The sequence below is a fragment of the Arachis hypogaea genome, chromosome 16, assembly GCF_003086295.3.
Source record: "Arachis hypogaea cultivar Tifrunner chromosome 16, arahy.Tifrunner.gnm2.J5K5, whole genome shotgun sequence".
NCBI classification, from domain to species: Eukaryota; Viridiplantae; Streptophyta; class Magnoliopsida; order Fabales; family Fabaceae; genus Arachis; species Arachis hypogaea.
The window spans coordinates 189,059-214,427 of record NC_092051.1 but is presented as its reverse complement, the minus strand read 5'-3'; the positions used below and the strand labels follow the sequence as shown (position 1 = coordinate 214,427).

General features: G+C 34.8%; 3 protein-coding genes across 15 annotated transcripts; all 3 read right to left on the bottom strand.

Annotated features, from left to right (window-relative positions):
• Window positions 1–2,677: 2,677 nt before the first annotated feature.
• On the bottom strand, window positions 2,678–8,408 carry LOC112754278 (O-fucosyltransferase 16-like). Its single transcript, XM_025801852.3, has 10 exons — window positions 7,462–8,408; window positions 7,310–7,360; window positions 7,116–7,206; window positions 6,893–6,969; window positions 6,525–6,613; window positions 6,193–6,376; window positions 5,384–5,565; window positions 4,412–4,514; window positions 3,707–4,038; window positions 2,678–3,629 (listed from the first exon to the last, which is right to left on the bottom strand). Exons 1-10 carry the CDS (start codon window positions 7,630–7,632, stop codon window positions 3,197–3,199), a joined length of 1,713 nt encoding a protein of 570 aa, XP_025657637.1. The 5' UTR covers window positions 7,633–8,408; the 3' UTR covers window positions 2,678–3,196.
• A 1,582-nt stretch (window positions 8,409–9,990) lies between these two features.
• On the bottom strand, window positions 9,991–16,552 carry LOC112754425 (mRNA cap guanine-N(7) methyltransferase 1). 5 transcript variants are annotated; one of them, XM_072219177.1, is made up of 13 exons: window positions 16,231–16,552; window positions 14,226–14,365; window positions 14,061–14,129; window positions 13,895–13,966; window positions 13,190–13,291; window positions 12,504–12,560; window positions 11,980–12,118; window positions 11,330–11,394; window positions 11,186–11,236; window positions 11,038–11,100; window positions 10,758–10,881; window positions 10,586–10,672; window positions 9,991–10,510 (listed from the first exon to the last, which is right to left on the bottom strand). In XM_072219177.1, exons 7-12 carry the CDS (start codon window positions 12,017–12,019, stop codon window positions 10,629–10,631), a joined length of 387 nt encoding a protein of 128 aa, XP_072075278.1. In that variant the 5' UTR covers window positions 12,020–12,118; window positions 12,504–12,560; window positions 13,190–13,291; window positions 13,895–13,966; window positions 14,061–14,129; window positions 14,226–14,365; window positions 16,231–16,552; the 3' UTR covers window positions 9,991–10,510; window positions 10,586–10,628. The 5 variants fall into 5 exon arrangements, with proteins under 5 accessions (XP_072075278.1, XP_072075274.1, XP_072075277.1 ...); XM_072219173.1 differs by having other exon boundaries at window positions 10,586–10,647; XM_072219176.1 differs by having other exon boundaries at window positions 10,586–10,647; window positions 11,038–11,052.
• A 1,591-nt stretch (window positions 16,553–18,143) lies between these two features.
• Window positions 18,144–25,358, bottom strand: LOC112754274 (uncharacterized). 9 transcript variants are annotated; one of them, XM_025801843.3, is made up of 19 exons: window positions 25,142–25,251; window positions 24,930–25,045; window positions 24,168–24,334; window positions 23,914–24,031; window positions 23,517–23,621; window positions 23,273–23,391; window positions 23,072–23,152; window positions 22,293–22,460; window positions 22,118–22,187; window positions 21,893–22,044; window positions 21,401–21,565; window positions 21,248–21,319; window positions 20,913–21,033; window positions 20,528–20,845; window positions 20,316–20,449; window positions 19,992–20,219; window positions 19,147–19,695; window positions 18,681–18,836; window positions 18,144–18,583 (listed from the first exon to the last, which is right to left on the bottom strand). In XM_025801843.3, the coding sequence occupies exons 3-19, from the start codon at window positions 24,294–24,296 to the stop codon at window positions 18,512–18,514; spliced, it is 2,757 nt and encodes a 918-aa protein (XP_025657628.1). In that variant the 5' UTR covers window positions 24,297–24,334; window positions 24,930–25,045; window positions 25,142–25,251; the 3' UTR covers window positions 18,144–18,511. The 9 variants fall into 9 exon arrangements, with proteins under 9 accessions (XP_025657628.1, XP_072075272.1, XP_025657627.1 ...); XM_072219171.1 differs by having other exon boundaries at window positions 23,273–23,379; window positions 25,142–25,246; XM_025801842.3 differs by lacking the exon at window positions 24,930–25,045 and having other exon boundaries at window positions 25,142–25,358.
• Window positions 25,359–25,369: the final 11 nt, after the last annotated feature.

Here is a 25,369-nt window from a genome sequence, read left to right as displayed (position 1 = left end):
CTAAAATACATTTATTTGATTGAATTTCGTGTTAATGCTTGGCTTATTACGTGCTTCTGCTCTTTTTTTATATGAGCTTTTCTAAGGTGATTTGACAAATAATTATAAATGATAAGGCTTTTTAATGAATGAAAATATGAAGTATAAGAATCAATATCAAATAGCAGTATTACACGTTCAAGATGCAGAGACTGTATTTTTAATAGAAATTTTTAAGTTAAATTATAGAAGTGAAATCTATGACTTCAGAAGTCGAGGTCAACATGTATTGTAAGTCATCTTTAATGAATTAAGAGGGGGAAGATGATCAATAAACTGAAAAAATTTGGTTTTTAGTTGTCTTTTAACTATTCTAAAGATCTATTTTTTGTCTCCATTATTGTGGTTCCTAAACTATAATAAAATAAAGTTAAAATTCTATTAAGTAGATGCATAATTTGTATTTGCACTAATATTTTCTCCTGATTTTAGTATTTTTTCTAATTCGGTATTACTCAGGCAAAATCAAGGATAGCTTAGGGAGTAATAATGTACCAAATTTCTGGTGATAATATATTGCAAAACTTATAAAATATGTTTTTGTTTCTTTTATTTTCTCTTCATCATTTTTTTACTCAATTTATTCATTATTACTATTATTTGTTTATTTACTTTTCATTTTTAGCTGTTGAATGACTTAATTATCTCTCTATTTTTTCTTTCTGTACAATATATTTTATTCTATATTTTGATTTTTATTCTAACCTTATCATGTTATAAAGACAACATTAAAATGTTCATGTGAATCTTGGATCAAATCACATATATCAATTCTTATTGTATTTATATGGCTTTTAGGTGATTCAGAGTGTATGATTGAATTTTAATTTTGTGTAAATGTGTTAGAAAAATTTGATAGCATCGGTGTATTATAGGTACAAAAAAGCTCAAAAAAAATGTGTAGTACAATATTAATTTTGGTGATGTTAGCATATTTATAAGATTCTGCAATTTTTCTTTTTTAAATATTCTTATTGTGCATTATTTTCTTTTTTCAGGTTCAGCCCATTACGTACAAACACAAATATAATAGGTCATGGATGACGATTATAATTGGATATAAGTGAGAGGAATACAGATCAAGTTAATTGAGCCTTAGAGAAGAGATTAAATTTAATTTTCTTTTATACGTGGTTGCTTTCACTTTTAGTATTTATCTGAAATTATCCGTAAATATGACTATTAAACATGCTTAGTCAGAGTTAGTATCTGCATTATTTTTGTGACTTGATTATTTGTTCATTACTAACATACTTCATTATTTAAAACCATTTGTAAGAATTTAAAGAGGTCAATTAAAGTTCTAAATTTTGTGATATGTCATGAATTTTTTTAATTGATTTGGTTTGCATGGCATGGGAATAAATGAGGTTGGGATTGAGTTTTTTTTAATTGTTCATTTTTAGAACAACTTCTTTCGCTTATCCGTTTTACTTTTTTTTTTTAATTTAAAAACAAATCATACAAGGTAGTCACGTTTTTTTGGTCAAATTTATAGATTTTTATTATGGATTATTTTGTCGGGATTATATTTATAACTGATTAATTACATCCTTATTTAAAATTTTATCATCGTATTCAAGACAGTGTTAAAAATTATTTATATCATGCATTTAAAGAATTTTTAAAATTTTTTTTAAATGTTTGTTCCTAAAATATTAAAATAGTTCTTTCTTTTACTACTTCATTCATTAGAACATATTATTCTACACGTTGAGTTAATCTTTAAAAGCAAGAAGAGAGAGATATGTTGTTGGTTGGATTAAGCGAGATCTAATTTATGGTGGAGGAGGCGGATTTACAGAAACAGGAGTTGAAACTATTTTTGGATAACAAAATTACGGTGAATTGGATTAATGGTGTAAGTGTAACAAGTTGGGAACAACGGTTTTTAAGAAATAAGACCATAATCACAGCATAAGAGTTTCAAAATGCTGTGTGTTGAATTCAAATGTAAAAGGAAGTATAAACTAAGAAAAAAGTGAGAATAAAAGACACTAAACAATAAGAATGAATAGGTATAGTGGATGGCTTTAACAAATTGTGGCACAAAGAATAAAGCAAACATAAGTATTGAAGTGAAGCGAGGACTGTAGATTGATGTTTTATAATATAATAGGGTGCCGTATTTTTTGAGTTGATAAATTACTTATACTAATAAGAATTCATATAATTATATAAATTAACATTAAATTTAACATCATATAGCTATATAATATTTAATAACATTTTGAGGAGAATGAGATGTAAAAATTTATAATTTATCAATTTTGGTATTTTTTTTATATTTGTAATTTATATTACATGTTTCTATTATTATTTATAAGAATTTTTCATATATAATTTTTAGATTAAGTTATTTAAAATATAAATAAATTATATAATATCTTTATTTTTATTTGGTGTGTGAAGGTATAATGTACAATTATGCGTGACACATATCTAATAAAAAAATTAAGAATGATAATACATGTGTAATTAAGAATGATAATACATGTGTTATTGTAATTTTAGTATGACTTCTATTATATTAACTGATAAAGGTGATTTAGTTTAGCATTCCCATGCGTCGCTGCACGGGGCATGCACTAGTCAGAATCAAGACCAAATTATCACCCATGAAGACAACACAATGATAGAAAGACTAAAAAGAACACTTAGCATCCCGTTCCAGGCGGAAAATTTTGACAAAATCTACCCCAACAATAGGGGGTTAAAAAAAATTGAAAGATTTACAAAGTCTATCACCTATAACAAATTTTCTGAATAAAGATATACACCGCCTATCAACTGTAGTGATTTCCCTATTTCTATAAAGACAACCAAACTCATTTTCTTTCTGCAGCTATATGCTGGCTAGATTTCCTCCTATTCCTCTATTGGTTATATTTGATCTCGGACCCCTTCAGATTTAAATTGACATCCAGACACTCCATTCAGCATGAAAATAGGCAATTATGTCCCTACGAAGCCAGTATTGAGCAAGACATATGGGAGTTCTTTTCCTTTTCATTTTTTTTTAATTATATCATTCTGTTTCTTGTGTTTATATATGATGCAACTCTCAAGCAGCAGCAGCAGCTGAAGGCAGCATGAGGCGGCAACAAATCACAATGGAAGCGTCAAGAAGACAGCTGTCCTTAAAAAGGACCTTTCACTAATCTGACAGAATTTCTTCCAACTCAGGATCCTCAGAGTTCAGAGCTTCATAGTCCGAAATTGTTTCATTGAACATCCCCTTCTCATCACCCTGATCTTCATCATCATCCATGTCAGGCCATTCAGACTCATCATCCACATCCTGATCATTATTTGTTACATTTTTCCTATTCGTGTTATCCTTCCCATATTTTCTAGGTCCAGATATTTTCTCCACTTTGGTTACAGAATCCTCGCATATGCAGGTAGATGGATTCTCATGAAACCCACCTCTACCTGGTCTAACTTCCTTTGGCTCCCCCATGAAGCCTTTCTGGAAAGTACGGACACTAGAAGCAAAAACTTCCCAAGTCAAATTGTTTCTGTTCAAGAACAAACGGTAGAGCTTTTTTGCATTTGGACGAATGGTAGGCTTGTGCCCAAAGTATCTCCTACAAAGAAGTGCTCAAAAAGTTGATCAGGCAGCACGTTAGTAACGATAAACAGGAGAAGAAAAAACCTGACATACCTTCTTCCAGCTAATATTTTAGCCATATTACCATTGTTGTTTGTCACAAATACATCACTTTCATCACAAACAATGAAGTCAAGTGCAGCCATGCGAGAAGAAAATGGAGAAAATGGCTCTAATTCTTCTTTCGTAGCAATGGTGTCCTTTGAGTGGAAATTGGGAAACAATGCTTTGAGAGGTGCCAATGTTTCCTCCCCTCCATATACTTCCCCTGATGCAACATATATATGAACATCAGAGCCATACCCCAATGCTCTTAGCATGAGTCCAACTTCTTCTGGGGTTAACGGGCATTTCCCCTGTCTCCTTTGCCTATCAGGATTGCTTCTCTGCATTTCAATATTTCTCAATTGTTTTTACTAGTCTATAGTCTATATCCATAATTCTGAATAAACTTTCAAATGCAAACATAGAAAGATTTTCTATTCACAACATTATGCCTTTTGCTACAAACAAATAATCAGTCATTAACACCGCTACACCAGTGCCCAAACTCATTTTCTGAAAAAACATCCAGTTGGGTTTTATCTCCGGTATAATTCTAACAAAATTAATATTGACTACCACTATCATGTGCTTGCATGTGCTGTCAAGCATACAAAGTAGAAGACTAAATAATACAATAATACATTATGGAATTTTCAAGATCTCCTAATAATTGAGGTTTGTAATGAGTAACAACATTAAACATGCAAGCCTTACATGCAGTGTTTTCCATCTCCTCCTTATAGTGCCCAGTTCCTTTTGCTCCTTCTCTCCACCACCATAATCACATCCAGAAAATGCAAGCATATCAGGTTCAAACCTGTAGAAAAAATTCAGCGAGATTAATGAACTCTGGCAATAGTTATTTCACCTAGTTAACTGCAGCAACACAAAAAAGTCATTGCTACTTGTCCACGTTTCAATAAACAAAATCTTTGTTAATGCAATCATGTCAATCAAACTCTTTCACAGCAATTGTCCCATTGGTGGTCAGATATTCCAATAGCATGGTTAGAGAGGATGGCTGGCCACTGGCCCAATTTGACTTTGTAATACTTGACTACTTGCAAATACCGCATTCTAGTAAGAACAACAATCCTACATGATATTGGTTACTCTTTTGTTTCAAAATAGGACAAATAGATGGAATTGGATATCATAAGATTATGTTTAGATAGCACATTTGGTTAAAAAAAAATCGGCAGGAATATTCACAAGAAAAAAATGCTTGCTAAAAGCAGAGAGACTCGCATTTGTGCTACAATATACCTGAGATTTTTAGTAGGGATTAACACCAAAAATACCAGCAAATTATTCGGTCGCCAACAAAAATGCCTTGATTTATATTATCAACAAAAATACTCTCAAAATATTTAAACACATGACAAAAGTACATAAATGTGACAAAAAGTCATCTTTATTAACGGAAATGCTGATCTGGCAAACAACATGTCCGCCGAACGGAAGCCACATAAGCATTGTCGGTTGCCACCTCAATCGTTTACGTTATCGGAGATGGTCTTTCTTCACATCTAGGTCCTACTATCACATTTTTAAACATTTTGACGGTACTTTTGTTATTAACATAAACCGAAGATATTTTCATCAGCGCCTGAGGGCATCTGTGGGTTAACTCTTTTTGTGATCACGTACAGGCTATATAGGATCAAATTCAAATGTGAATACTACCTTAGGTGCAATGCAATATAGTGCTTGCTTCTCATCCTCATTCGATGAACCAATTTTTCACCCATTGAAAATATTGGATTGGTAAACCTTAAAGCATGGTAATTAACTCTACATCTCAGTTTCTGATATTCTGTATCCAACCTGTTTGCAAGCCTGTAGTCAAACTTGCTGAGTTGAACAGCCTGCAACAAAAAGAAGCAAACTAAATACTTTGCAGGGGGTAACAAAATACCCTAAACAATCCGTAAATTGATTAAAACTTAATAGTATTACTTAGATCTGAATGTGAAGAGGTTTGACTTGGCTTCCATAAAATATAAATCGATTCAAAGTTCAAACTCAAACAATTCAACTAATTATTATATGGCAATGAAATGCAAATGATACCCCAGAGGAACAGGGGTTTTCATTAAGCAATAAAAGCAGCAGCCGAGGCTAAATAGTGTTCTCATGCATCCACAGACTTCCTCAAATTTCTTGAGGTTTCAAGTGGCAAAACTGCTTTTAAAAATTAAAGAATGGAACCACAGCAATTACAATTTTAAGAAGGCTACAGGTTATGAACCTTCAGGATTTGGTCTAACTAGCTATGAACCAATAACCTAGATTGATGAAACAAGGGAGTAACACGAGTTATCTAATCATGGTGAGGATCTAGATTTGAGCATATGACATCTTCCAGACAGCAAATAATAATAATAATCAAGCCAAAGGGTAAAGATGACTTGTTCCAGTTAAGGAAAGAATTTTAAACAAGTAGGCAATATTTCTGCATTTAAGAAATTTCAGACAGGGCATAAAAGACTTACATGCTTTTTCAGGAGTACAGGTAATATACGATTTACGTAACATCTTTCATTACACTTCCTTGGAACACGCATGTTGTACGAAGATAATGTTTTCCCACCTCTTCTTGGGAGTTGCTTGATGATTTTTACATCCTTTGACAAGTATGAGATAAACCAATCAACATCAAAAATTTCTGAGAAGTTACTGCAAAAGAAAAAGCATGACATCATTTCACAATTAAAAAGTTGCTAGCTACACTGACATTTGGATACTCAGATGGCGCATTTGAATTACAAAAGCATAGCTACACACACGGACGGACCAGATAACAAAAAGTCCTTCCATAACTGACCTAGAGTCTTTCCAGAACGATTTTTGATCCAATTTGGGAATAACAAGTGTAGCATTCAAGATACGCGCAGCAACAACACCATCTGTAATCTGGCAGTTGCAGATATAAAATAGTTGTCATTAACAGCTGAGTATGTTGATAACTTGCAAGCAATAAGCAATCGAAACAGCTATCCTGTTGCATTAAACTCTCTGATTTTGATTTTGTTTCTACTTTTAATTCATTTCACTTCTTTTATTTCAAAAATATTATACATATAACTATAATCACATAAATAGAAGGTAAAAGGTTTAAAACATGATGGAGTGTAAACAAAAGCCAAGCATCAAATACTCGGTTTGCCATAAAAGGGATAGATAGAAAAATACCCCAGTTCTCTGTTGATTCAAGCCTCCACTTGTTGCAATCATCAAATATCTGTTAGGTTGTGTAATAACTTGAGCCTCTGCCATGAGAAAAACAAAGTTATCTGTAACAGGTACATTTATACAATTATACATGTATTGAGAGAGATAAAGAGAGAGAGAGAACACTTATTAGTGAAGTGATGTGTAATCAATGCGAATATAAACATTGCAGTGAAATACGCACTTGGAAACTTGTTGCCCGCATCGCTGCAGCCGTGGAAGTGTTCGGAGTTTCTAGAACTCCAGACATGGCGATCCATCTTTCCTCCACCTCTCTGCTCATCATATCAAAACAAAGAAAACACAACTAAGGAATTAAGATCCAATAGAAACAAGCAGAAGCTGATTAGGCAAAGGAGAGATAAGAAGAACCCTAACCGGAACGCGGAAAACGGGAGTTGTAATTGCATCATCCGGCGGAGCGTTAAGCTATTATTAAATAGATAGAAGAGAAGAGAAAGCGGGTGAGCAAGTCGCATCGAAAGAGTATCCAATTTTATGAAATGTGAATTTAATTAGCTAGTACTGACCGAGGAGGTGTAGAAGTGGCGCAGATGATCGGTGTCGTTGGGGGAAGGAGCCAGAATGGAAAGGAGAGAGAAGAGAACCAGAAGAGCAGCGGCGACGCCTGAAATCAGAGGAATCAAGAGGCGGATGCGAATGCGTTGGTAATTGTTGTGGCGCCGCCGCTGAAGCGCCATAGGCTCCTCTCTCTCTCTCTCTCGCCGCTTGGCTTCCTCAGTTGCTCTTTGTTTTCTGGTCTTACTAGCTTGCGAGAAAAGAATAGCGAGCAATTTGGTATGATAAAAAAATTAACTAATAAGTTGTTTTATCAGTTGTAATTCAATATTTAATTAAATTAAGTAATTGATAACAGCGCAAGTGCCATCCAGGAAAAGGGAGGGAAACATGAAGGCAGCATTAAGCTCACTCTCTCCCCCAATAATGGATGGTGGTGATAGTGAATTAATGATCCAATACAATATACAGAGATAATTTACAAAGTAAAATATAGAATAAGTAATAAATAAGAAGGAATAAAAGGAGGAATAAGGCCAGGTGTAGTGAAGGTGTGGTTACTGAAGCCTAGTGAGTGTAGTCGTAGATCTATGATTTATCTACCGACTTTCTACTTATGTGTCGTGGTGTTGTGGTGGTTTCTGTTTAAGGTAAACTGGTAAAGGAAATCAAGATAGAAATGACGCTGCACCACCACGCCACGCGACAGGGCGAAAAATGAAAAAAAAAAATAAAATAAAATGGAAAAGGTATGAGGGTTGAGTGTTGTGGGCTGCCTTCCTTTCTTGCAGTTTTCTTGATTTTCACTCTAACCATTAACCATACCGAAGTATTATGCCTTCCTTCCCCCTTTCGGCCCCTTCCTCAGTTCCTCTTCACCTCAGCAGGGTATCTTTCCTTGCACGTGTCACGTGGACTCTCTCTCTCTGAACGACAGAGCATATTTGTTTGGCTACATAAACTTATTTATGGAGGGGCTTTTAAATATTAATCGGTAACTCGTATAATTTTCCCACTCAATTTCCTTCGGATTTGGCACTTTTTTTTATTTTGATATGGAGTAAGTAAATGGGACGGTATGATGGGAGTAGGGGTGGATAAAGGCCAGCGGTCTGTCAGGAATCTGCAGTCTGATCTGTGTTTGGCCTGGCCTGACCTGACCTATTATAAAATAGATATAGGCTCAGGCTCTTATAATTGAGGAGGATTCGATTTGTGTACTTGAAGGGTCCGATTTGTGTATTCTGAATTTTTTCAATTTTTAAACACAAATCGGATGGTCCGATTTGTGTACTCCCACAATTTTAAAAAATACTAAAAATTATAATATTAAAGTATATCACTCATTTTACTTTCATATCAAATTTTTTTAGCTCGGATTTAGAACAACCTATATTCTAGCATACGACGCTCTACGCTCCTCAATTTAGTCCCTAAAATTATATTCGAACATTAATTTAATTTTTAAAATTTTAATGGTCTCAATTTATTTTCTAAATTTTTTAATTAATTTTGTAATAGAAATTACTATAGAGACTAATATGATTAAAATTTGAAATATTTAGGAATTAAATTGAAATAAGGTGAAAACTTAGGTGCAATCGACTTCACGTGAAGTTCTCAGATATCAACTTCACCTGAGTTTTCACCTTGAAACAATTAAAATTTCAAGGACTAAATTGAGATTCAAGTATAACTTTAGAGACCAAACTGAGTATTTCTCCCTCTACTGACTAATTGTATTTATTACTTTATTAATTAAGCTATGCTGTACTTTAAAAAAGAAAGGGTTCAAATACTACCTTCATTTGAGGGAGGTCTATCGCTATCACCATGAAATAAAATATATGAGGTCTATCAATATTATTAGGTGTTTTGATCTTCACCAAATAAATAAATAAATTGTTTAGATTGTTCATGGCAAGTCTATCGTGATCACCATGAAATATATAGAGTATAGACCATGTGTATCTAGACAAGTCCCATTCAATTTTTAATGAACTAAAAGGGTGGAAGCGAAACTTATTTTGAAATGAAATGAAGGGAGGATTAGCTAACACCATACCATATATGAGTGTTTATTATTGTATTTCAACATGTTTATTAGTACATTTCAATTTCAATTTCAATTTCTTCTCATTTTTTTTTCTCCATTTTTCCTTTCTTCTCAGCAACATTAGACCAATCCAGTAATAAGGATGGAGATCTGAAAAGATTTGTTTTAAGTTTGTGAAATTTGTACAATATGCTAATATTACATCTATTTCCTTTTCCTAGTAGTGATATTACATCTAATTAAATTTTATATTTTATAAAATGGAATGCAAAATATATATGTACAATCAACATAGGATTAATAAATCAAGAATTGTGAATGATAAGATCTAACTTAGGAAAAAAATGGTTAAACAATTTAATTTGTTGTCAATGATTTTACTCAGTTCCTCCCGAGTTTTACTTGTCTAACCAGTTAAAAATTTCACTTATTATTGCCCTTTTAAAACAGATACACGAGCACAAAATGTAATTACCGAAATCAATTAATCCATTTAAGGAAAAGATCAGGAACCTTTTTTTTTTAAATAACAATCAGACAATATTTTTCTTCTCTTAGAATTTTCTTTTCTTTCTCTACAACCCAGATCCTTAATCTTTATTAGTTCTCTATTTTGTTGGCTGATTAACCGGGGGGGAATGATTCCCTAGGAAAACCAGTGAATTTGTTAAAGTTAAGCTCTCTTACAGAATGTATTAAAGATACTGAGGCCAATGAAGTTGATCGAATTATTTATAGTGGACCTACAAAATACATCTATTTGACTATTTCATTTAACATAAAAATCTGCCGAAGCTCAAGATTGTGAGATCAAACCAGCAGTAGTTAACACGGGAAACACAGGCAGGCAGCTCCAAGTCCTGTGCTGTTTGATTGTATTCAATAATCCAGCCGGTGTTCTGATATTGCTAATGACTGCTAATGTACATTATGTCTTGCTCTGAGATATGCATCAGTCCCCGCTTTCTTTGGCCACTAACTTGGGTTCTTTCTGGTTGGTCTCGCTGTGACCATTTTTACAATAAGTTGACAATGGCGTCATTATCAATAATAACAAACACAATAACTTAGTCACTGACCTTTCTCAACACAAACGACATGTATAAATAAGCAGCTTCCCATTCATCGGCTGATAGTGTACCTGACATGGAAACAAAACATATTCTCTATTGTCAGCAGCACACTGAAAATTTATGTCCAATGATTATCATTGGAACTAATAAAACAAACAGCACTGGCACAAAGCCTTACTCTTGTCTTGGTTGCCATCACCCAATGCACCAAGTCTTTGCATGAGCTCCACAAATTCAGGTTTTTTCAGATACTCATGCACAAATTCATGAGAGTTCTTTGCAAAAATGAGCTCAAAATCATACTGTGAACAATAAATTTAAATTAGCATCCTTAGTAGCATGAACTCTTATAATCCAATGCTTACTCCTAAGAAACTAGAAATATTCATTTTCATTGGTCAGGACTGCAATGGGGTGCATGGTTCTCCTTTACATTTAAGCTTTTTTGGCAGTGGTACCTCTTCAGCTAATGACTTGAATACATGAAAGGGGACAATCCATTCAGGACAATCAACAGCATCCTGCAAGACTTAGAATCAGTCTTGGGTTATCAGAAAACATCTATTTGATACAAAAGTAAAGGAGCAGACTTAAGAGAAATGATACCTCTAAATGGAAGGTATATTTTATTCCAAAGGGGCTGGAAGATTTGAATTTCTGTATCACACAGGAGCAGTCCAGGTTTGAAGTAAAATTCACAAAACCATTTTTAGGAAATAATGAAGTTGTAGAATAAAGAAGCTAAATTACCTTGTCAGAAAATACTTCATCAAAACGCACCCAATATACACTATTACCAAAAGCCAGACCTTCAGCTATATATAAACAGTTAAATGTTGAACAGAACAACAATTTTATTAAAAAGTTAATGCTAATGCAAAAGAGATAACAACACTTCAAATCAAAGTTATTGTGATGCCCATATTAATTCAAACTATTTTATTCATCAGTTGAACTTGGAAAATTATGACAATATCAAAGGGAATCCAGGATAACAATCAACACAAAAATGTGGAGCATAATGCTATTTGGGAACAGCTCATTAAAATTTTTGTAGATAGCAAAGGAATATGATAGTGCTTCACTAATGCACTAATTTAGAAAAATAGCCCCCTGTTTTCCTTCAGACATTTCACCAAACAAAGATCAGATCCCTACATGTACTCTAGTTCTGAATAAAACCTTTTCCTCAAACATATAAGGAAGCCTATGTGAACTATAAGACTTAATTGGGAACGTTAATCAATGTCCATCAAACTTATCTATTTCTAACACAACACACACCCCAAAAACTTATTTCAATTGCCAGTTGATTTCATGGATTAATCAATGCCACAGGAATTTATGAACAACCAAATTGATTTAGAATAATAATAACAAAGATTATAAGTGCCAAAAACCTTCTCTAAGCTTTTTGATTATCACATTGGCATCCGGCATAGTTCCAATGAAAATGCCTCCTGGGCGAAGTAAAGCTGACACATTAGCCAATGCTTGTCGGGCACGTGCCTCTGTAGACCATGAATAATGCAATGCAAACTACAGATTCATAAATTTTTTCAGATTAGACACCAACATACACTTTAATATGGAAAGAAGCTGGGTCGTGCAATATTTTATTTTTTTCACAGATGCATATTTACATCAAATACTGCTATCCTAACTTCTTATATTTGTTACTAATTATTTCATAAAATTGCTGTATTTATGTACAATCCGATGTAGTATTCAATATGCATACTTGCTTTCGTGCAACATATGAACAAATTGTATAATATGTATGAACGAATCAGGTAGGTGGGCGGGACGGCGTCTGTAAACAAGTCAATATTATGCATAAGAGCAAAAGTAGCTAGTTACAAAGAGAAGCCACTTCAACAGATATATTGATGGAGTGCTTATTTCTCAAAGGTGCATCATTCACCTGGCAACTGCAAATATCAAAAGGAGCATCATCTACAAGAACTTTGTCCAACTGAACCTGAAATAAGATGACATAAGCAATGAAAACTAATTCAGCTTTCAGAAAAAATTAATAAATAAAATATGAAAAGGGACCCAAATTGATATGAAAGGCAATGATCATAATATTAGTTTCTATACGATAAAATTAACCTAAAAAGATTTTACTTAACATGATCAGAACCATTCTGTGATGTTCTTGTTCATCTGAAGAAATGTGATGACACATAAGTTTAAAGAATGAAACAGCTTGAACAAGAAGAAGTAGCTGTATTTAACTTAAGGATTTGATAGCATATGTTTTATGCCAGAAGAAAGCAACAAAAAGAGAGAATGTAAAAGTCACTTGATGGAGACATATATATTAAATAAGTGTCAATCTTCTGTTTCAACTTTTCTTAATGATCAATATGAATTGGTGTTTGAGGGGAAATAGAAAAGGTTGTGAATCTGATATTCGCCATTATCATTCTATTATTTCCGACTCACGCCTTGAGTTTGGGTTTCTCCCATTTTGCTGGGGAACAAAGCATTGACATCTGTAAGATTAAATACCTCCGAAATTTGAATTGCCCTTCAAAACATTAGTAGGTTAAAATCTTATTTTTGGGATGTTATTAAAAACATTAGTAGGCTAAAATCCATCACCTCATAACAATCTCCACATATCAGGCGAGCAGGAAACGAAAACTTTTTACGTCGCTGATGATGGTCAGCATCACCATTGTAACGTGTGCGACAGTCTTTGATCTGGACAGATTGGTGAATTCAATGAGCTGACAGTGATGACTACAAACAAACGACAGTTGGAATAACTTGACACATAAGGCATACAATGTTTCACAATGAGTCCGAGAACAAGAAGGACTTGAGCTATTAAATATAGCTCATCACCTGGAATGGAAGGAAATATAAAACTGCAATGACAATTTCACTACTACTAGCAAAGATATGAAACTGCTATCAGTTTATAGTTAAAAATATAAAAAGTGAAGCTTGACTTGTAACTAGAACAAATAAGTGACCAAATGTAAAGAAAAATTTTACGGTCTAAGTTTAATGCCACACAAGCACATAACATGCCGAAAGCAAAACTCTCTAAATGCACTTGTGTCGAAATTCAAATCATGATGGGGATATGTGTACTCAAAAATAAGACTTAACATTATTTTGCAGAAAATAAAGACCACTTATCAACAAGAGGGACCACTTATCAACAAGAGATGTGTATGCATAACAACTATCCAGAGCTTATTTCAATAATAGTGTTCAAAAAGGACTTATTACCACGTATCAGTATAATTTAATCGGAAATGATAACGCAAACCAAAGCAGAAAATTTTGAACACTTACTGAGCCTTCAGCAATATCGATACCAACATAATATCCAATTTTGGCCTTGTCCCATTTGATAAGATCCCCACCCTGGTAAACATGTATGAAATGGGGGGAAAATGCTCAGCTAAAAACCTGGGAATAACTTCTACTATAATAAGCAGCAGCCAAAAACCACTGACACCTTGCCACAGGCGAGGTCAAGGACTGCATCTCCTTGATGAGCATAAAGCTGAACTAAGACACTCTTAATCTGTTCAACAACAAAATTACCCAGATAATAATAAAAAGAATCATATAATATTCTTACTGTAACAAACTATTCATTATTGCAAAATGCAACATATACCCAATTGTTGAGTTTCTTCAAATGAATTATAGGACTAGCCTCCCGTTCTTCTAGAGTCTGGTTGGATCTAGCGCTGTAATGATCAGCTACTTTCTGAGCAAAAATCTTTGTGGTTTCATCCTCCAGAAACTGTGCATCACCTAAATAGAAAGCCAAAAAGTGAAAATGAAATAAGCACAAGAACAGTAAGTTTTCTACAAGAAAAATAGGTATGCTCCGTTATACATACCAATGAACTTTCCACAACAAAACGCTAGAAAGCAACAAAATGAAGAATGCAGTCAGTATTCTTAAACATTCTACTGCGATATTCACAAAGCTCGAAAGAAAGCAAAACAATGCGAACAAATGAAGAACAAAGGTCAGTATCTGACTATCTGCATATACTTGACGCAGTAGTACTTGAGTCTGTTATAGAGTGAAACACAATAAGATTGTTTGACGCAGTAATACTTGAGTCTGCTATAAAATGAAACACAATAAGATTGTTTTTTTGTTGTTTGTTATGGGACGTATGTGATTTCTCATTCTATTTATGATAATAAATACTATACAACTTATGTGAAATGGTTGAAATTACCCTCGAATTTATGAATGTAAAAAGTTAAATTGAGGTGTAATTATTTCGTTTAGGCTGATAAAGTTATTGATGTTAAAAAAATTGGAAAATTTAGGAACAGAGTAAAAAAAGTAAATAAAAATCGGTAAAAAAAAACAAATAGAAGATCGATGAAAAGATGAAGAAGATGTTGTAAACAATTAATGAAAATAAACAAGAATTGCATAGAGCTACCATGGCAAATAAAATACTACCTAATAGCCACTATTACCAAAAAAATTATTTAGATGACGAAAGGGTAAAAATTACCAACAAAATTTGATATTAGTGTATACACATCATTCATTAAAAAAATTAAAATATACATCTAACAACCGTGTAAAAATTCATATGTTCTTTTGTCAATTTTTAGAATTTGTTTTTTAAAAAGCTATTAACATTATATTAATTAATGGCTATATAAAGCTTTAAAACAACGGTGGTAGTACTATAATCTTTGCTCTTTCCTTTTCCAACAACGGATTCGGTGTCTCATTGAATACTATGCCTTCTTGCTATCCTTTATGTTTCAACAAACTTAATGTAATTACGTTGGACAATAAATGTTGCAAAGGGTAGGGGGAAGAAAAGAAGACAAAGCTCTTCACAAAGTAATAAAAAAAACAGAGCCATCAGTTGCTTAAAGTTTGAGAAAATTAAATTAGAACGGTGTATCCGTTTCAAAAATGTGCAAAATATATATTAAATCTGAATCCCTTTAACTGCAGCTAAGCAGTAAAGTGTAATGAGATTAAATAATTGTCTTTTCGTCTCCATCGGTCCATCCCTTGAGATAAATCTACAATAATTCGCGTAGCTTGCAAGTTGTACAAGAGAATTTCCTTTCCAAAATCAAACGATTTGGTCTCATTTGCATGTGGCATTAGTTTATATGATTGAAGGCTTGAATACCCATTACACATTTTATAATGGGATGGACCAGCATATGATTTAGGTAGATTTACAGGATATATATCGTAGGAACCTTCCTGGTGTCAATCCAGTGCAGTCAGTGACCATATAATATACGTGTCCAATTTTAACTGACCCATGCAAAAAGTCAACAACATCATCAATCTAAAATTAATAATCATCGCAAGCATTCACTAGTACGCGTGGCACACCAGACAAGATCCAGGTTGATTAAAAGAAAAGCAAAACTATATATAGAACAGAGACGACGACGAATAAAACTACAACACGTCAACTGGGAACCATATATTATAGAATCACACTCTTAAAATCCAGATGGAAGGGATGACCTTAAGAAGAGGATAAGCCAAAGAATATAATTGTTTAATTGTTTCACTACACTAGACATTAACCGTTGTAATTATCATAACCGCATTCGTTTTTGATTCATAAGAACTAAACAAGATCGGAAATCCCTGCGAAAATTAAACTCACAGTGAAGAGAGGGCAGTATTCAATGTTGTTGTTGTGGTCGGAAAAAGAGAGTGGAGAGAAGCTTCGCGAAGGAGGGCACGCTTGATGCTTTTGATGCGGCGCGTGAGGGATACTTGCGTGTGTCTGAGGGCAGTGGTTTCCTTTTGAAGCTGCCGGATTCGGTACTTGTGATCCAAACACCTCACGCTCAGACCAAGGATTGCGGTCATCGCCAACATCTGGACCAAGCTCTCCTTTTCCTTCATCGCGTTCCCCATCAGCCCCATTCGATCCTTTGCTCTTTTTTCTTTCCACCTCACTAGATCACCTAATATTCTTCTCTACCTGAATTTTTTTTTTTGTCTAAACATTTAAAGAAACAAAGCAAATTATTTTCTATATCCGATTACAACACAAGATTCGGACCAAATAATATTATTAGAGTTACTATATTAGAGTTACTTTTGGCACCATATTTATTCATTTAATTCGCAACTCTATTTGCTTCCCAAAACACCCACTCAACATAAACAAGGCAAAGACGAGATAAAAGCTCCTCAATCTTATGAACTAAATCTGTTTGGGTAGAATGTCAAGGCAATTCGTTTTGCATATAAACTGCAATTCCAAACTAAAACCAACTTCCTTCAAACAACAAATAATTTATATCTAATGATAGACTAAGAGAGAATGCTTCCAAAGCAGTCCGAGATTCAATCTCCTTAAGAATCTCTAATAATACACACAAAGTCTGCTAAATTTGAATTTAAATATAAATTTGCATCACAATTAACTTTAAAATTGTTGTCTGCCGATGGTTTTTAACACAGCAATTTTAAAGAGATCTAAGGCATTATTTCGATTCCTATACACCTATAAATTCCGACTAAGACAACAACTTATAGTCTGTCCAAGGATTGTCATTATTAAATATGTCCAAGGGTTGGTGGTGCTACTTCTCTACTTGATTTAACAATATCTTATTCCTCTTGCTATCCTCCTCCTTACATTTGAATTTTCAATTTTGGTCTTTTAATTTTACTTCCCTGTACCTATTTATACTTATAACGGTCAGCTGTCAAGTAGTCAAAGATAAAAAAGAAATGAAACTTGATTACTACATTAAAGAAGAAGAATGCCAGATGAAAATTAAAATAAAAAAGTTTAGGTGACTAGCACTCTTATTAAAATTTGACTATCATTTAACCAGTAAAAGAAAAATGAATAATTCCACACCATTAGATGTAATCTTCTATCATTAAAAATATTATTAATGACTAATTGATGACTATAAATTACAAAACTTACTGGCTCTTTAGCATTCTTCAATTAAAATTTATTATTTTTTGTCATAAGTCATTCATAGTTAAAAATATAGACAAAAATATATTGTTAGATTACTAAAATAAAAAATATTAGATTGATTACTAAAAAAGATAACCACAAACAATAAATTCTGATAATTCTCTAACAATTCTCTTTAAAGAATCATAGGAAGTGATTTCTTTACATTAGTGATTTCTTTTCATGTAATGTTACGATGTCATTTTGACATGCCTTCAACGCAAGTGTTAGGCAACTAATATGATGCTTGTTTTGAATATTCTTGGAAGCCTTGTTTATTACCAACTAATTACGTTTTACATCTCAAGTCGAGGGTATAGACTATGGAGTTGCAAAATCATTCTAGGTGATTCTCGAGAGTTAACACGCCAGTTACGTGCTATGTATATGCTACTTACGGTGGCGGTGTTATTACTTAGTACTTCAGCTCCTCTGAAGTCAACCAAACGTGTACCCAGCCCAATTCAGGGGCAAGATCAGTAATCCCACATTACAATTTACAGAAATGGTGACGATTGATTGCACCTGCACCATCAGATCACCTATCATATCGTCCACATCAATGGTCAAATACTAAAGACCCTCAATAGTTGTAACGAAATCAGATCACTAAAATCCGCAAGGACGCAACATGTACAGATACTATTTTTGATGAATTCTTCTTGTGTCTGAATTTAGCCCAAAAGTTGATAAAAGTATTAAACCATTTCAAGTGGGGCTATCTCCATCCAAGGGGGAAAAAAAATAAGTGGGGCTATCCAACGCCTCATTGTTATAAGTTATAACCAAGGCGTGTGGGGAAAATTAAAATTTCACACATCCATCTGGATGTCTGTCAGAATGATCCAGACCAATTAGTCACAATTACCCAAACTTTCTAGAAACTAGAAAGACACCTAGGATGGCCACACGAAATAGAGGCAATGAAGCAGAAAATACATATCCACAAAAGCTGCAATTACGACTTGTCCTGCTCAGAATGTCCATTTAGCCGCTGTCTCACATCATATCGCAACGTCTCCAAATATTCCTGCGCAATCAAGTGTGTCCAACTTTTAAGAGTTCATATGCACAAGACCTGTATGCAAAAGCTTAAAAGCAGAAGCACAACACCAAAGAATACTTACGCTGGCAAGACTCTCATTACTGCATAACTCATCCAGAATATCATCGGTAACATTTACACCCCCAGATACCAGGACGGCATTTTCAGCTACAGCACGGAAAACATCTGTTGGTGGGCTCAAGTGATCAATCCTATCCACCACTTCTTGAAGGTTGAGCTGGAATACATAGGAGATAAATATACATTTGTAACTACTACTATTGCACCTCAGCTTAGAAAATAGGTTAATGATAATAGATTCACTGAGAATTTTTTTTGAGAGAAAAAAAAAGAGGGGGGGGGGGGGGACAGAAACAAAGAGAGAAGAAGAAACAAGCTATATATTATGGTTGAGAGCAAACCAAAAGAAGCTGAAGATACGATTATCTAAACCAAAGCAAGTAACTAGAAGCTAATCTTATTTTCTCAATAGCCCAGATAAATTACAAAACATGGATGTGCAGTAATACAGGAATATGCGTACAGACCTGTAAAGTTGTATTATCGGAGTTTTCAGGTTCTACAGCAGAGAATAGTGGAGGAGGAGTATCCCCACCAGGCGCTCGGGATACAATAGGCATCAGCTGTTGAAGAATCGTTGAAAAATCAATGCCACCCCCTTGCCCCCTTTCCATCCCGGCAAACATATTTCCCATATCCTGACTGCCAACCTGTTGGACAATTTGATTGACTGTGTTCATCATCTGTGGGCTCTGCGTGAACTGCTGCAACATATTCCTCAAGCCATTAGGTGAGTCAACCCCAGTTTGCTGTGAAACCCCTTCAAGCAAACCATTCAAAGCAGGGCTATGCAAAACCTGAGACATCAAACCAGCCATATCAATCTGCCTATTACTAGAGGGTAGCGGCTGCTGGGATGGTCTATTAGGATTTCTTGCATTCACAGAAGAGCCATGACTTGGAAGAGCTTGTAATGTGTGTTGACCCTCTGTTCCAGTTTGGTGACTTTGGTTGACAGAAGAACCGGATGATACATCAGCGCCTTTACTTACAGGAGGTTGAAGTCGCGTCCGCCTCTGTTTTCACAAATAAATTTGTCTATAAATAATTTTAAACAAAATGTTGAAGAATACCTCCTGATGTATTACTGGGATTCACTGCTCAAATTCAGACTCATCTCTCAAATTACATTTTCTAAAATATATGAATAAAATTTTCGAAGGGACAGCAGAGAAGAAACTACAGCAGCCTTTTAAATGATATGGAAATACCATTCCAACATCAAGGCGAACAAATACATTTCACAGAGCATGCCACATCAATGGGGAAATTTAAGGCATCTTAGTCAGAAAAAAATCACAAATAAGCTTACCTTACGCTCCAAGCCACCCATGCCCAATCCAAGAGGAGCAGCTCTGGCAGGTTCAGCTACACCCTGTTTCGCACTTGCAGATGGAGCATCCTTTACTTGTTCTGATTTCACTGTTGTTTCTCCACCAGAAGAGCTTTGTAAACCTTGACCGGAAGAACTTGAAGGGTAATTGTCAACTGAAACAACTCTCTCATCATTATCACAGGTTTGCACTGCCTCAGTTTGGAGCTGGTTGTGATTGAGGTTAAATATTAGTCAATTAAAATTTTTATGGGGAATAGATATATAATTAGGTATGGGTAGAAGTACTACAGCTCCACTTACAGAGCCACAGCCAACTGAGGATGCAGTTGCAGTTCTGAAGCCATTCATCCCGGTGGTATCTGCCTGCTCATCTCTCTGGGAAGACCTTGATTCAGAACCAGAAGACAAGTCTCGGCCAGTTGATGCCATCTGACCTGTTTAGATGCAAAAACAGTTTAAAAACTTGAATGCTAGCGGAAGTTACATATTTTGCACAAGAAATTGACAAGCACCTGATGGAGCTGTGTTATCTCCTTGTATATTACGAACTAAGTTCCTAAAGAAATTCGCTTCATTTGCAGCAGATGACCATGGAGTTGAATTAGGTGGTGGCTGTGAAGTAGAAACACCTAACCCAGTCTGTGTGCCACTGGCAACTCCAACACCAGGAGGGTGAGATGGGAAGGCTGCCGACATGAAATTTCTAACGGGCAACGCACGTGCAGAACCTGAATCCCCAGGGCCAGGCTCATTACGGTTTTCATTTCTTGTCCCTTCTCCATTATTTGTCCTAGAACTAATTGCTGAAACAATGGGAGCAAGAGCAGTACCTGGTACAAAGAAGAGTTATTAAAGGTTTGAACGATTCAAAGAAAACCCAGAACTAGTTATATGTACCAGCATGTATATGAATGTTCACATTCCGCGGAGCACTTCCAATACCAATGGCACCAAATGCTGGAGGAGTTGAAGAAGGAATAGGACCACCAAATAGTGAGTTTGTCTGAAGAGGAAAGGGCTGAAAATAGCACATCAGTAACATCAGAAACTACAATGTAAACACTATCCAACCTGTCCAAAAGACTGGAGAAAATGTTAAACAAGGACATAAGCAAAATTCCAGTTTCCCGTTTGAATTAATTAATTGCATTTTGAAGAAGCATCACCTAATGCTGAAATAATTGGTCTGGAAGCACCATTAAAAAACATTATAGATTTAAAAAATGTCAAACCTGAACCATTACAGGATTTGGCCCTGATGGAGAAATATAAACTGCAGGTCCAGCATTTACAGCAGATTCTGCCTGAAAATTGAATATTAACCTGAAGGATCTGTTGACACAATAAACTAAACCAAATCCCTTAAGCAAAGGATGAAAACATACAGGAGACTGTCCCATGCGCAGGGTTAAGATTGTTCGGCCAAGCTCAAGTAAAAGTGTGCCCAAATGCTGCATAGCAAGTCCTAATTGTGCTGACTCTGACTGTATTTGATCCCTTATACTTAAATCAGACGAAGTTCCCTCTCGCTCCAACCGTCCAGCAATATGCTAGAGTCCCAAATTATAGATAAAACATTCAGATAGGATACATGATAAGGATGGAAAGGTTAATAAACATAATGATCCTACATTTAAATATGAACTTCATCGCGATAACAATATCTCTGTGTTTCTCAGAAGTAACTTAAGACTCGTATTATGTTTAGTATCTATGCTTCATTGCGCGAACATATGTGATCACTGATCAGAGATGGACAATAAGGAAAGAGGAAATTGGAAGTTTTATATAACAAGAGACTAAGTAATAAATGCATCCCCCGAATAAATCATTAAAAGGGTAAGTATGAATATTTGTAAAAGGGAAGCCTTAATTACAGATATCGCAGCAACAGCTTGATGACTAAGCAACTGTTCTGTACGATGCAAGATGGTGCTTAATGCTTCAACTGTCGGCAACCCTTGTGCATTGGTAGGCAATTCAACCCGTTGATCTCCAGCATTAGTTGAAGATAAATTTGACTGATAACCTGCATAAATAAATCTATATAACTCCATTTCCTTTTCATTTACATTAAAAAAATCAAGTGTCAGTGTCATCACCATTTAGCAATAGTGTCTGTTCCATGCGATTTATAAATTCAGAGAGTGTGTTCAATGAATCAGGAATTGGCTGAAATGTAAAAGAAAATGAATGAGGAAAATTGTTAATTGTAGTCAACAATGCATTAAATTTCAAGATTTGGAGAGTAATGCATAAATGTTACTATGTTCATACAGCATTGAGAGAAGGGATTGGTATGGCCCCAGAAGCCACAGGAATTTGAACAACATGAGGCAGAGATTGGAATGCCTGACCAGGAAATGTCTGGCCAGACTGTGCTTGATTTCCAGATGCATTTTGATTCCCAGAATTCACGCCCGCAGCTTCATTCCCTAGCGGAGCCTGTACAGATAGATTGAGCTCTAGTTTAAATACATACCTACTTGGCTACTTGGTTCAATGGACATATATTGCACAATGCATGCAGCAAAACAACATACACAAACATCAAAGCACAAGCCTGTGATCCGCATCAAATCTCTTTGACAATTCGTAGCAAACAAGTAGTATCATGAGGAAAAGTACACATTTTAGCCCTCCAAAAAATTGGGGAAAATAAAGTCTCCAAAATTAGATAAAAACTCAAGATACTTGATATTTAAAAATATTGGGAAGGATATATATATATATATATATGAAGGTTTTATGCACTAAGGAATACAAGCCACCTGAAGCAGGTAATAAGCAAGTAAATGTCTCACGTTTTACTTATTAGAAATGGTAATGGATGTCAAAAGGATGGGACTAAACAACAATATTTAGGAATGTTGCAAGAAAAATCACAAGAAACTTACTTAAAAACCTATTAACCTAGGCAACAGATAGGCTATGGACTTGATCAAAGTCAATTTTGGATTAAAAAAAGTTGGAAATGTGTAGTACAAAAAAAATATATATCAAAATGATGCAAATACAAGGGATAAAGAGCTTTTCAAACAAAACGCGATACTAACTGTAGCAGGTTGGGTAGCATTGGGAGGACTACTTGTGTTCTGACCACCAATTCCAATAGAATTCAAAACTGCCCCAATAACCTGAAAACATGGCACAGCTATATTTCTTTGGTAATAGCAAAAGTACTTTTTGGAAAACTTAACAGAATAAACAATGAATATGAGCTACTAAGATATAGATGCTAATTACAAAAGACACACCCGTGTAAGGTCAGGAACAATGCCTTCCCCTTGGTCCCCCACATTAAAAGTTCCAAGAACAACACTGTGTGAAATTTGTCCAACACGGTTACGAGGAGGCACGGAGGCTGCATCATTTCCTTCCAAATAAGAAGATTTATCACTAGTACAGTACAATACAACAAAGCATTGATGTAATTAAATCTGACAGAAACCTAGTGGAGGGGAGAAAAAACTTCAACATGAATGCATCCTTAAGTTATACCTGCATTACCATTAGCACCAGCTGGCTCAGCAGTACTATTACCAGAAGCCTGTGACTGATTTGGTTGCCTTTCAACTAGATGCAAGGTATGCCCATTCTCGATATCTTCAATGGTTAAGGATTATGGTATAAAACAAATAGATAAGCACCACAATTTTCAAACACAAACTCATTTCCTCATTTGATTCAAGCTATATCATTTCCATCTGCCTTAAAATCAAATCCATTCTTTTTCAAAAGCCAGACTGATAGCAATGTTGAATAATGAGAAGACACTAGCCATACCTATTGTGCTTTGCTTACAAAAAGATAAACAAATTATTCAACAACTACGAAAACATCCAGTCGACCATAAATTATTCTAACTAAAAACAACGAGTCACAATTGGAAGGATACGATACTCAGATAGCACATGCTCGTCCTTTAAGACTTTTCCTCTAAAAATCAGCCGTTGCTGACCAACTGGAAGACCAATTTCATTTGCAATTTTCTCCTTTAACAACGAAACAGGCATCTGAAACCATTTTTAAGACCAATCTAGTATTATAATCTGATGGTCTAATATACGAGCAGAAAATTTTTTTTTTGGGTGGGTGGGTGGGGGGGGTTACAAAAATCCAGTAATTGACATAAATGGAGATGGTTCTTACATTTTTGTCCAGTTGAAAATTATAGACCCGTGAATCTAGAGTCTTGATGTTGAGTTGAACAGTTGAATCCGAACACTCAGCCGATGTAATGCCGGAACTAGAGCCTTCATTAGAGCCCTGACTTGCCATGCTATTTTCTCAGCAACAATTTCACGGACCAAAAAATTCTATAGAAAAAATCCCCCGGGGCCAAGAAAAAACAATTAAATAGGAGGTAAACATTCATTTTCAGGCATTTAATTACAAAATTCATTAAAAAGGAAGCCATATCACGAATGCGGATATTAAAGAAAATTATGTAATGTGTACTATTTACTTGTCTCAAGAACTCGTTATTCATAAAGACGCTCAAGTGCATTATTGCCGTGGCACCTCATCTTCATCGAATATATCAACTAGGTGAATGGACATCCAATCCATACATTTTGCAAGTAAAAATTGCTTATTTCTATGGACACATAACGACATATAGAGGCCACAAAGTATAACATAACAGGTCTCCTACAGCACAAGCAATCTAGACCCGGCACCAAAGCATGGCAATGAACAGGTTTATATCCGCGACATAAACAAAGAGAACTGAAGAATACAGAGATATATTTGAAATTCTTGAAATGATTTATAGGACTAGTAAAAAGTAAAATGCCTGAAAGTTAGGACAGATTTTGATAACAGCATAAAGAGAGTAAAAATAATGAGACATGAGAGAAATTTGATAGATAAATCAGGGCAAAAGGAAAGCAGCAGAGGATGTATAATTACATTAGAAAGGAAAAAATAATAAAAAGTGGTGACAGAACCCGATCGAAGAGTGAGCAGAAGAAGTTGGCGTTGGGGAAAGAGGTAGGAAGCAGGGAGAGAGAAAGAAGCGGTAAGATCTGAGGGTATAGAAGATTCTAGAGAGTTAACAACGAAAAAATGAATGAAGTATAGGATAAGATAGGAACAACCGAAACGGCGGAAATAGTGCTCACCGTAACCGGAGATGAAGGCGATGATCTTTGTGCGTTTGTTTGTTTTGGAGCAGTAGCAGAAACCCAAGAAAATGAGGGCTATTGCTATTGCAAATTTGCAATTGTATGCTAAATTGCTAATACCTTCTTTTATTTATTTATTTATTTATATTATTATCGTGTCGTAGAAAAAGAAAGGAAATGGAAATATGGAATGCGTGATGTTTGGGAGGAGTATCGGGTATGAAA